This window comes from Protopterus annectens, chromosome 4.part0 (genome assembly GCF_019279795.1).
Source record: "Protopterus annectens isolate FY-2018-M chromosome 4.part0, PAN1.0, whole genome shotgun sequence".
Taxonomy (NCBI): domain Eukaryota; kingdom Metazoa; phylum Chordata; order Ceratodontiformes; family Protopteridae; genus Protopterus; species Protopterus annectens.
In genome coordinates this window covers 279589714-279603183 of record NC_056733.1, presented here as the reverse complement: position 1 = coordinate 279603183, position 13470 = coordinate 279589714, and the positions used below count along the sequence as shown (strand labels likewise).

General features: G+C 44.1%; 1 protein-coding gene across 4 annotated transcripts in view; it reads right to left on the bottom strand.

Moving 5' to 3' along the window:
- MED13L (mediator complex subunit 13L) overlaps window positions 1–13470 on the bottom strand; it is a 3068540-nt gene that overhangs the window by 482437 nt on the left and 2572633 nt on the right. For all 4 annotated transcript variants that reach the window (XM_044068259.1, XM_044068260.1, XM_044068261.1 and 1 more), the window contains one exon: window positions 1112–1304. In XM_044068259.1, coding sequence (XP_043924194.1) covers window positions 1112–1304 — 193 coding nt within the window. The remainder of the gene's footprint in view (window positions 1–1111; window positions 1305–13470) is intronic.

Below are 13470 nucleotides of genomic sequence, written 5' to 3'. Positions count from 1 at the left end.
ACAAACAGCATCAGAAATGCCCAATCTATGGACCTTAACTTAATCTGCAACATACATAAGACATGTCAGAGAGACAATTATATGTCTCAGAGATTATCCCTTTTCTGGAACAGGCTTCTTATCCATGTGAAGAAGAGTTCCTCCCTGCACATATTCAAGCACAACTTGGATCAGTGGATGGAGAATCGTAAACTAACCCATGGTATGCCACCTATGTTACAGTTGGAAAGAAGCAGCATGTAAATGCTTGACCACTTTTGCCCAAATTACACTCCCTATAAAATGAGTGGTATCATAACCTGTCCAGTTCACTTGGGAAGCATGGCTAAGTTTAAAAAGGCCCTTTAGAGTCAGTAGCCTAGGTAATCACTATGAATCTACAAGATGATTAAAACACAGAACGACTGCTTGATTACAGTCCACTATTTATTTATTTACTTACGTATGTCTATGAACCAAAGTAGTGGACTGATCTTAATGGACACATTTCAGCCACTGCCCCGGACACACAGAGCAATATAATATGGAAAAAAAGAATGCAGTACATACCGTAAAATATAACCGCATACCAATATGCATAGTGAAACTTAGAAAAGCAAAATGAATAAAACCACTAAAGATACATTGCTAATTAATTGCAAATCAAAGCAATTACATGGAAAGAAAACATACAGCATTAACACTGGAGAATATAAGAATTAATGCTAAAGAGTTTTTCTCAAACAAGATCTTCCCTGTGCTTCCAAAAAGCCATCAAAACTTGAACTCTCTTTTTATTTTTCTTGTAGAACAGATGTGAGAAATTCTTACTCTTTCCATGCAGACTCTGATGTCTTTACAGTGACAATGCATTATGGTGTGGACTAAAGCTTTGGAACTGTAATAAGTGAACAAAGATGCATCCTGTAAATGCTATCTAGACAAAATAAGTGAACAGTGGAAAATCAAAAATATGACTAGAGAATACACCACCCTCAAATGAGTGTAGTCACAACCATGCATTTTTATTAAAGAACAAGAAATACATTTCAAGCAAAGTAAAGACAAATAGTAGACATGGTATAGGTTGTTAAACCAACATGAAATGCATCACATCCAAAAAGAGACATACCTAAGCGGTGGCGACAGATATGGACATATAATTTGAGTTTAGCATGATTGTCACTCTCTTCCCTATTCCAGGAATCAGTGCACCCTTCCTCCATGGACGCCTCTGATGCTGTCTCCACAGGTGCCTTCCCCACCTGCATAATGCCATCATGTAGCACTTTGCAGATAGGCCGGTGTTTTCCGAGTCGACACATCTTGGAAAGAAATAAGTAAACCAATATACATTAGCTGACAACGGATGTAAAACTAATTAAAAACTCTGATGCCTGGAATAACTTTCTACTATACATAAATCACATTAGTAAAGTAAAATGTGATATGCAGGTTGTTACCAACAGCTATTTATAAAGTGTACAGCAAATACCTGATGATATCACAAATCAGTCACTGCAGCAGCAGTTATTTTATTTCTTCCAAATCCCAGAAATGGTTATATGGTATGCAGATGATCAAGCAATGTACCAAATCCGAACACTTGCACAAGGACTGCTATGTAGTAACTGAAGGAAATACACACGCACATACAAATATTTCAAGCATGGACAATAATGACCTTCTAGCCTGCCAATATACCAAAACAGCTGTTTGTATAACAAGTGTCCAGACTGTTCTTAAAAAACATCCAGTGCTTGCTTTAATGCAATTTGCTAGTCTATTCCATGCATCAGCTACTCTCTCAGAGAACCAATTAGTACATGCATCAGTTACTCTCTCAGGGAACCAATTAGTACACTTTTTCTGCCTACAGAATCTTCTAAATAGGTTGCCTGATGACTCTCGCTATATTTTTTATAATCTCAAACACTATCCCAGAGGTAGTCGTCTCTAAATGCTCTATACCCCCTGAATAAGGTCTACTCTTATCTATATCAGACACTCTACAAGCTCAGATATTTTAGTCTTTCGAAATAACTTAAATACTTACATCCATGGATGCCCTTGGTATTTTATCATTGTACTCTTTCCATTTTACTCAAGCTTGTTTTCTTATAAGGTTTCCATGCTGTAATTCCATATTCAAGTTTGGGTCTACAGTAACTAACAAACAATGACTTCATCATTTCTGATTTCACAATGGTGAAAGCCCATGATGGGCAGCCTAAACCTTCCCAACAGAGTCCGCCAGTAACAGGGGAAGCCACTAGTTCAGATACATGGCCATGATCCAGGGTTAAATGTTTTAAATGTAACCAGTGGGGCCATGTAGCACATAGATGTCCACGGAGGCAAGGTGGGAAACAAAAGGTATGGGATCCAGTAAGTGGGAATAACAGAATGCCAGCAGTAAGTTGTCTGGAGACAACAAGGGTAGCAAGCTACCACAAGAGGTTATATCCCATCTTAGTAGATGAGAAATAGGCCACTGTTAAGAGAGACGCAGCTTCTGACCTAACCACTGTGAAGCCTGCAATGGTTAAAGAGGAAAAGTACTTGCCTGGACAGTCTACTCCGGTCAGATCATTAGGAGGGACCCCATTCCAAATACCTTTGGCTAGGGTTCACCTTGACTGGGAGGGTGGAAAAGGAAGCAAGTGAGTAGGTGTGTTTGAGGATATCCTTGCAGATGTCCTGATAGGGAATGATTTTGATAATGCAGTTTCTTGTGTGCATGCAGTTACAAGCAGTCAGATTTGGAGACAAGCATGTGGATCTGGTAACATGTGGGGGACCAAGACAAACTGCACACTTGAAGCCAGGACTGGTGAAGTGGGTACTTCAGGGAAGGAGCTACCTTGCAGCAGTGAGACTGAAGGTGAGCCACAGCTTATTGTGGGTACTGATGTTCCCTTGAACAGAGTGACTGCAAGGGCAAAGGTGAGTAGTAGTACCCAGGCTGACAGTGAGGCACCACTGTCAGAGGACACCAGACTAATTGTGAAACAGGAGCTGGGAGAGGATTACAAAGACAGAGTGCTGAGACAGGCTCAGCTCTCAGACCCTACATTACAAGGCTTGAGGGAGGTAGCCAGAGAAGTGCCTGATTCTCAAGGAAAAAGGGAATCTGTAAACTGGAACAAAGGGTTACTTTACACAGAGTGGACCTCTGTTTGTGTGTGTGTGTGTGTGTGTGTGTGTGTGTGTGTGTGTGTGTGTGTGTGTGTGTGTGGGGGGTATAAGGTGAGGTAATACATTAGTTGATAGTGTCCAGAGCCTACCGTCTGGAACTTCTAGCCAGAACCCATGACATTCCCTTTGCAGGTCATATGGACATAAAGCGTACCAACAGACGTATTATGCAGAACTTCTATTGGCCTGGGATTTACAGGGATGTAACAGGATACTGCAGGACCTGTGAGCAGTGCCAAAAAGTATGCAAGACAGGAAACAGGGTCAAAGCTCCTTTGATGCCTTTCCCTGTAATTGAAGAGCTGTTATAGAGGATAGTTATGGATATTCTGGGGCCTCTGAGTACCCCAAGTTACCCAGGGAAGAAGTATACCCTAGTGGTAGTAGATTATGCTACCAGACACCCTGAGGCAGAAAAGATGGCAAATGCGTTGTTAGACATTTTCAGCAGGGTAGGTTTCCCAAAAGAAACACTGACTGACAGAGGTGCCAATTTCATGTCAGGCCTGCTGGCTTGTCTGTGGAAGCACTGTGGGGTGAAGCACCTAAAGACCACCCCCTGCCATCCCCAGACAAATGGTCTTGAGGAGAGGTTAAACTCTACACTAAAGACCATGCTACAGCCATTTGCAGACCAGTTTAAGAAGGAATGAGACAAATACTTGCCCCATCTGTGATCATGTAGCCCAGGCGGGTATGACCCTGACCCTGAGTAGCATCCTGCTCTCACCAAGAATGATACCTCAGTATAAAGAAAAAAAATATCAATTTCAACAACTGGCTAAGCTTCTGGCGTCATTCAAAGGGGATCAAGTGTCTGTCAGAAACTGGGATGACATGCTCAACAAGCTGCGTTGCTTCGCAAGAGATGGCTTGCACCTGTCACCCCTTGGCTTTCGAATACTGGCCAAGGCTCTTACTGCCCCCACAGTGCCTTTTTTAGGCAAGGCTCAAAATTCAAACTCACCACCGTAAACAGCACAAGTAAAAAAAATGAGGGTTATGCTACTCAATGCCAGGAGTTTAAATCTCAAAATGCATGCGCTCGAAGCACTCCTAAGAACATCGACATCTGTGCAGTAACGGAAACCTGGTTCAAGGCTCCAGAGAGCACTCCAGCACTATTGGGCTACAACTCATACCAAACATTTCAGCCACAGAACATGGACCAAAACACAAATGGAGGAGGAGTATCCATATTCATCAAGGATACTCACACCTCCAGGTTAGTGGTGCAGCATGATACTTCTGAAATCATCCATGTGCAACTAACATCGGGCAAATCTGCAATGCAAATTGTGGCCTGCTACAGATCACCCTCCATGACCCAGGACTACCACTCCGCCTTTCTGGAGACACTGGAAAACATGAAGGTCCTACCGAACACCCTGATATTGGGCAATTTCAATTACCCTACCATTAACTGGGAAAACTACTTGAGTACAAACTCCCAGGCTCAGCGCTTCCTGGAATTTATCAACTCAAATGCCCTGGATCAGCTGGTAAACTCCCCTACCACAGGCCACAACATACTGGACCAGTTCATCACCAACATGGGCGACAGGTGTTGCGTACCGGAGGTCAACCCATCACTGGTTAGATCAGACCATAAACTAATCACCCTGGATGTCCACACCCCACCACCACCCCCAACCAAGGAAACCACAGTGAAAAACTTTTCTAAAGCAAACATCACCTTACTTAAGGCAGAGGTGGTAAGTTTAACAGCCCCCACGCTAAAGGATAACACTGCCCAAGATGCAGAATCCTTTACAATTGCACTCTATGAGCACCTACAAGGATGCATGGATCGTGCCATCCCTAGCAAGACCAAGACTCACTTCCCTACGGGAAGGAAACCAGTCTGGTGGACCCCTGCCAGAAACAGGTTATACAACAGAAGGAGGAAACTAGTTCAGAAAAAAAGCAAATCCCAAGAAGGAAAGACATCCCTGATCAGTATCAGTAAGAAACTAAGATCCCTCATAAAATCATCCAAGGCTAACTTTGAAAGAAAAATAGTTAAGGATTCGAAAGATAACCACAAAGCCTTCTTTAGCTATGTCAAGAATCTAAGTGGCAACTCGCACATATGCTCTGTGCTAGTGCAAAATAGCAAAAAATATACTGAACTTACTGATATTGCCAACATCCTGACAGATAGATTCAGTGCAAACTTCACCTCCCTCTCACCTTCAAAAGGTCCCACAACAATACCGGAAAAGTGTAGTGTCCCGGAAATCACAGAAGCACAGGTGAAAACAGCCCTTTCAAAAGCCAAAAACACAGCATCAATGGGGCCAGATGGTATCCCAGCCTGCGTCTTGCAGGAACTACAGAATGAACTAAACCCCCACCTAAGCACGCTGTTCAACCTCAGCCTCTCCACAGGCTACATGCCCACAGAATGGCGCACAGCAACGGTTATTCTGCTCCACAAAGAAGGGGCCAAAACTGACCCTGGTAACTATCGCCCCATAAGCCTGACTAGCCTGGTCTGCAAGGCTATGGTGCGCATCATCATGGAACTCATTAACAAAGACATTGGGAACCTCCAAACACTTGACCCGACCCAGTTTGGCTTTAAGGGAAGATCATGCCTACTAAACTTGGTTGACTTCTTTGAGACAGTCACCAAGGCCATAGACGAGGGAAAGGTGGTTCACACAGCCTACCTTGATCTCGCCAAGGCGTTCGACACCATTCCTCACTCGGGTATTATAGAAAAACTCACCAGCCTGAACATAAACCCCTATGTCACAAGACGGGTTGCCAAATGGCTTACAGACAGAACTCACATGGTAAGAATAGCGGGCTCCAGGTCTGACTCTAAACCAGTCACAAGTGGTGTCCTGCAAGGCTCGGTTCTGGGACCCCATATTGTTCAGCATATATTTCTCAGAAGTACAGGCAAACACAGGAGGACTATGGCTAACCAAGTTCGCTGATGAGTGCAAACTGGGAGCCATAACTGACTCTCTGGCTGACACGGATATCCTTCAAAAAGATCTTACTGAGACAGACATCTGGTGTCAAAGTCATGACCTCAAGCTAAATGCCAAAAAATGCATACTCATCCCGTATGGGAAAAACAAAACACCCACGAATTACCACATAGGCAGCAACCCCCTTAATACAGAAGAGGTAATAAGAGATCTGGGGACCCAGGTAGATAGTAATCTCTCCTTTGACAATCATATTGCCAAAGTAGTTAGGAAATCCTTCTATGTGGCCCATCTAATTACTAAGGGGTTCGAATCTAGAAATAAAGAGGTTATAGTGCCCCTCTACTCGTCACGCATCAGACCCATCATAGAGTACAATGCCCCATTTGGGACGTACCTCACAAGACACTTCCAACAGCTGGAAAGACCACAAAAGTACCTCACCAAGGGGATTACTGGCCTCAAAATATGTCCTATGCAGCCCGACTGAAAAAACTCTGGCTGTACTCAGTGGCATATCGCTTACTCAGAGGTGATCTCTGCCTGACTTACTAAGCCATGTCCAACTCAGAATTGATGGACATGCTCCACCTAAAGAAATCCAAGTCACTGCGAGCCATGCGCTCTAGTGAGCTAAACCTCGCCAAAACAATAAATAGAACATGCTGGAGGGAGTGATTCCTGTCACAGAGACTCCCCATGCTTTGGAACAAAATACTATATTAGGCAGAGCCTCTCACTAACACTCTTCAAGAGAAGCCTTGACGAGTGGATGGGTAACAGAAAATACACCCCTGGCATCACTTCACTGGCTCTGCTTGACAGAGGCTCAGTTAATTAATCAATGGGGCAGTGAAAGCCGACACACTCTGGCTATGCTTAAAAATGCTCTCGGGCAGATAGCCTAGTACCTACATATGAACCTAAGAGGTACCCCAGGAATCCACAGGTTTTTCACCCTTTGAGTTGCTGTATGGGCATAGGGTGAGGGGACATCTAGATTTGATCCGTGATGAGTGGGAGCATGTGTGTGAATCCCACGAGTCTGTTGTGGCATATGTCCTAAACCTCAGGACAAGGCTCAGGGACCTCATGGGCTTGGCTCAGGAGAACCTGGCAGATGCCCAAGAGCAGAAAAAGGTTTGGTATGACAGGAATGCTCAAGTCAGAGAGTATGCTGTGGGCAGCAGGTTACGGTTCTCAATCCTGTCAGACATAACAAGCTGCAGGCAGATTGGGAAGGACCCTTCAAAGTGGTAAGGAAAGCCAGTGATGTTAACTACATGTTAGAACTGCTAGGCAGGAGGCAGGGGCAGAAACTGTACCATGTTAACACAATGAAACCTTACTATGATAGAGAGGCCCTTGTGCTGCGTATTTGCAGTGGATGGCACGAGGAGTCTGAGGGGGAACTGGTGACCGATCTCCACAGTGAGGCTCAGACTGACACCTCAGTGGAAGGGTAGCAATGTCCAAGTAGCTATCCCATCCCAGGTTTGAAAAATTCGAGTAGCGTTACAGGAGTCTGGGGGCAAGTTCACTGGGAAGCCATTGTGTACCCACCTGGTGCAGCACCATATGGATACAGGACCTCAAAGACCTATCAAGCAGGCCCCTTATAGGGTGTGCCTGAGAGAGTCAGATTCTGAGGGAGGAGATACAGGAAATGTTGGAACTGGGGTACAGTACCATAGCTGCTCCCCTCACAGACATGACTAGGCCAGATAAGGCAGTGTGGACTACAACATGTGAGAAGGCATTTCAGAAGCTTAAAGGAACTTTGGGAGAACCACCTATGTTAGCCAGCCCAGATTAAAGCAAAGTATTTGTTGTGCAGATGGATGCTTCAAACCATGGGGTGGAAGCTGTACTCAGCCAGGTTTCCTCAGAGCGAGAAGAACACCCAGTGGTATATCTCAACCGTAGGCTCCAACCCAGGGAGGAATGCTATGCAGCTGTAGAAAAAGAAAGTCCAGCCATAGTGTGGCCACTGCAGAAACTTCAGTCTTATCTGTATGGAAGGAATTTCACTGTAGTTACAAACCACAATCCTTTAACACGGCTACATCAAGCCAGCCAGCAAAATGTCAAGTTATTGAAGTGGAGCCTAGGGTTTCAGGCATATGATACGACAGTGCAGCACAGCAGTGGGGTTAGCAATGCAAACGCAGACAGGCTCTCAAGACAGGCAATGGGGTAATGTATTCCTAGATAGGCTCATTTCTCTCAAGCAACATTTCTCAAGGGTCACTTGAAAAACTAGCTTGAGTCTTTGAAGGGGGGAAGAAGTGTGACGAAAGGCGATACTGCCAGCCCGGCTAGCTGGAATTTTGTAAATAATTATATGTCAGGTCCCACTGATTAATTTGGACCAAGTGATTCGGCACTGCCGTATCTGTTCTTAACATAAAAGATAAGGTTTAGCCAATGGGGTTGAGTAGAAAGTGCATTGCTTGAATGGTTGGAGAGTGTATTACTGAAGGGCTTACTAGCAGCAACCGCAATTGCGTTCTGTACCTGATACTCTGAAATTCCAGCTTGCACTGACTAATAAACACTCATGCACTGCTGAATCTCTGTTTAGCATCAACCCAACACCCATTTGCCACTGGTAGAACTCTACCTCGTGCTTGCCCTGTATTTGTACGACTAATAAAGAAACGCCAAAAGTGTAGACTAGCCTTTTATCACAAAAAGTAAGGATACGCTGGTCACTGTTTCTTTTTTCTGCTGCATTTAAATGCGGTTGTGGTGAACCACCGCTACCATAGGTGTGGAACAAACATATGGTGTCTGCTGACTTACTAATATTATCTGTTAATTACTGTTGATTTCTGTATTAATCTGCTGCATAACTCTGTCTTGTACTGCCCTGCATGTAATCAGCCATTATATACAACTGAAAGTGAAGACTAGCATTTTCGCCATAATAATTCAGGAGAACGTCTCATACTGTTTTTTACTGCATTTTGTCAGTATACGTGGTTGCGTTACCAACTCATCGCCACTACCTAGCTATTGAACAAACAGTGTTTACTGTATGTAACTGCTGTTTTTACTGTTCTAGTGATTTTATCTGCTGGATATGTTGCTATAGCATCCTTTACTGACTGTACCTCTACCTAGTACTGTAAATACTCCCTGGGTGATGTAAAATAATCCCACACCCCAACTGGAACTGTTACTAACTATATGAATGCTTCCTGCTTCAGCCCAGTAGTTGTTTCCTAAGCTCCTGGTTGTTCATTAGTCATTTCCACAGTGTGCCTTGATCATCTCTTTGTCTATCTGCTGTTAAATTTACTTGGAAATACCCATAGGCATATATGTAGTTAACTCTCCCTGTAATTTGTTTCTTTTTTAGTCGGTATAAGGCACGGGAACGTCCCCCCCCCCCGATGCTGAATACCCTCTCCAGTGCACAGCTCTCCTAATGGGTGCCTCAACTAAAATAGGTTCACCAGACAACAGGAGCTCTCCAATAAATCTACAACGTAGGCTAAATTCTAACCAAAGTTGTCCCATCAACTGTTGGGAATCTACATCTGTATTGCATCTCTGTTGATTGCTGTAAAGTAACTACAGGATCACATACTCACAACTCAGCCCTCGACCCACATCTAAAACAGGCATTCCAGCCCAGACCAATCCTGAGGCCTTCCACTAACTTAACCTTTTTCCCCTAGATGGCAATACAATCCTAGGTATTCCACTCTTGCAACTGATACCGGGCAAACTGTTCTAACTATTCCTTCTGCCTACCTGACACCTATTCTCACCTGCAAGCTCCCAGCTCAACTAGAGTCAATGCAGTGTGTCTCATTCACCAGTTAAAGGCCTGCTCTTAACCCAGTACCCCTCACAAGTTTAGGACATCACCATCCATGGCTAGGTCCCCAGTCCTCTGACCCTTAGGGCAGATAAAGCTGACTCACTTACCAGGCCAAATAGGGTTCACTCACAGATTTTTTTTTTTTTGGCGCCAACTCTGTGTTGTGGGTGTTGCCTCACTGCGCTCACCTACCTTGCCCCCATTTCCTACTCGCCCCCACTAATTCTACATTTATCCATCCCCCAAATCAGCTGACCCACTAAACCACACCCACTAACCAAACACAAACCACCTGCCCATTACCTTCCTCCAAACAATAACCATTACCCTAATACATCCCCAAATCCTACCCCACTCCAGTCAGCAGCCTTCCAACCCACACCACACCCCTCACTTAATACTAAAATCTCCCTCCTTCTCCAACTGCCACTTCAATATGTCTGTACTCCAACACACTACTCTTCTGTCTTTGACCTTCCTACTCATATGTCTCACCATAGCCACCATTAGCACTACTTACTATCTCCCTACCACCCACTATAGCAACACAAAATCACCCACCCTACCCCACAGCAATATCAACCCCCCTAGGCCTACAATCATACTCTCAACACCCTTATATCCCATCCCCCCCTAAGTATTTCCCTACTCGACTAAAAAAGCAACCAAGTTTCCAATTCGGCTCCCTAACAATATTATATCTCAATAGTTTTACAACTATAACCACCCAACTATTACTAGGCGACGACATTCACCCCAACCCAGGTCCTGCAACCCCCACCAGAAACAACAATTCCCACCTGCCTTCTAAACAAAACCCCAACAACCTACTAATCTTAAACTTAAATATCCGTAGTATTATGAACAAAACAGAAGAACTTCATTCCACCATCTCCCTATACAACCCTGACATTATTGTCATTACTGAAACATGGCTCAAACCACATGTCAGTGACAATTCCATAACCCCACCTGGTTAAAATATCCTTAGGACTGACCGGGTGCAGAAAAGAGGTGGCAGAATAGCCCTATTTCATAAAAGCAACTAAAAGTTCAACTCATACACACAGAGACCCCAAACTTCAACAATGCAGAAACCTTGCTTACAAAACTTTCCCTAAATCAACACAAACAAGTTAACTTAATTGGCATCTATATAGCCCCAGGTGACAACCTCCCAATCCTGGAATCCATACTCCACTGGTCATCCCATTCTCTACCCCAGGAAACTATCATACTAGATGATGTTAACGTTGACTGGAACTATGGCCATTCTCCCACTCCGACCTGCCATATTTACCTATACAATTTCACCCAACTCATCCAATCCCCAACACGAATAGATAAGGCTACTAAAAGAGAATCCACATTAGACTGCATCCTCACCAACCAGCCAAATACTGCCCATTTATGGGGCACACTGCCCAATGCACCCAGTGATCACAACTCTATCTTCATCTTTAGACATAGGCAAAAAAACACCAACTCCCCTTCCCTCCTACAAACCCGCTCCCAAAAAAACTTCCACAAAGATGACTTCCTGACAGCCTTAAAATATTGTGACTGGTCTCCCATCATATCATTTCCACTAGATAGGGTAGTTGAATACTTCAGCTCCACATTTCTAAGCACCCTAAACCAATTAGCCCCAATAAAAGCAATTAGGATACGTAACAACCCCACCCCCTGGCTCCAAAATACCACAAGAACCCTTCTCCAAAATAGGGACAAAGCCTGGAAAACCTGGTGCCACCACAGAACACCCACAACTCCAGAATAAGGCCAAAAAACAAGTACAATTAGATAAAACTACTACCTCTCCCTAGAAAAGAAATACAATTCCAACCCTCAGAAATTCTGGACAACATTAAATAATATACTCCAACCTGGCAAATCCACCACTCCACCCCCCAATACACCCGGTACAGATCTTGACACAGCCTGCAACTTCAACAACTATTTCACCTCCTCAGTACTTAAATTTATAAATAATTCCACCACCACCAACATCCCCCAAAGCCCCATACCTCAACAAAACTGTACCTCCTTTTAACTGAAACCAGTACAAACATCCTATAAACAAAAATTATTATCCAAGCTCAAACCCATCACCCTTGCCACTGGCAACCTCCCTGCCGAATACCTCCAACTCGCATCAACAGTCATAGCCTATTCTATTTCACTACTAATTAATAGATCCATTACTGAACACACCATGCCAACCCATGGAAAACCTCTTTCATTATTCCCCTTCACAAAGGTGGTCCCTCCTATGAACTATCACCCAATAGCAATTCTTTCACCCCCATCAAAGATTCTAGAGAGATGTGTACACCACCAAGCCCACTCCCACCTCCTCTCCAATAACCTTCTGTCCCCAACCCAACATGGCTTCCACCCATACCACAGTACCTCCACCACCTTACTCAGATTCACCAACACCATAAACTCCTACAGGAACCAAGGTAAACTAGTGTCCACCACCTTCCTTGATTTATCCAAAGCATTCAACACAGTATCCCACAAAAAACTTCTAACCTGTCTCTCTGCCCTGCACTTTGACTCCCCCACTCTGCATTGGTTTAAAAGCTACCTAGACAACAGACATCAGTCTGTCAAATGGAACAAATCCCTATCCCCCCACTCCCAGTCACCCTAGGTGTACCGCAAGGTTCCGTCCTTGGCCCACTGCTCTAATATCTTCACCAACCAACTCCACCTAGCTACCACAGAAGCTGACATTGTCCAATGCGCCGATGACACAACCTTCATTTGCCCTGCACCCAATAACCAACTTCTACAACAAAACCCCCAACTAGCTTTCACTGAAATTGAGAACTGGCTCAATAGCTCACAACTTCTACTCAACCCCAAAAAGACCCAACTCATGTTGTTTCACCCAACCAAATCCACTGACCTCTCCTTTTCCATAGTCTCCACCAACAACACCCAGATCACCCCAGTTTCAGAGGCAAAACTCCTCTGTGTTACCACTGAACAACAACTCAAATTCAACAAACACATTTCAACAACCATCTCTAAAGTTCATAAAAAATTAGGCTCCCTCTGTAGATGCAAAATGTACCTTACCTCAGAATCACGTGTGACCATAGCTAGAACTCATCTTTTATCCACACTGGACTATATCCCTCTCCCTCACTAACCAACCTAAATAAATCCGACTCAAAGAAACTCTCAACTTGTTACAACAAAATTGCAAGATTCGCTGCTAATGCCAAATCACGCTCCCACCATTGCCATACCCTACAAACCCTACACTGGCTAGAATTTCCCAACCTACTAACATACCACCAACTCAACTTAGCCCACCAAATACTCCACTACTCTGAAAAAACATTGCCCTGAACAACCTCAACTTCCACCAATCAAACAGAAAACTGTGCTCCAGTAACAAAGCCTTAATTGAAACCATCTCTTGCAAAAACAACTTAGGAGAATCTCTTTTTGCCTACGAAACTGCCAGGTCCTGGAATAACCTTCCTCCTGATCTTAAGA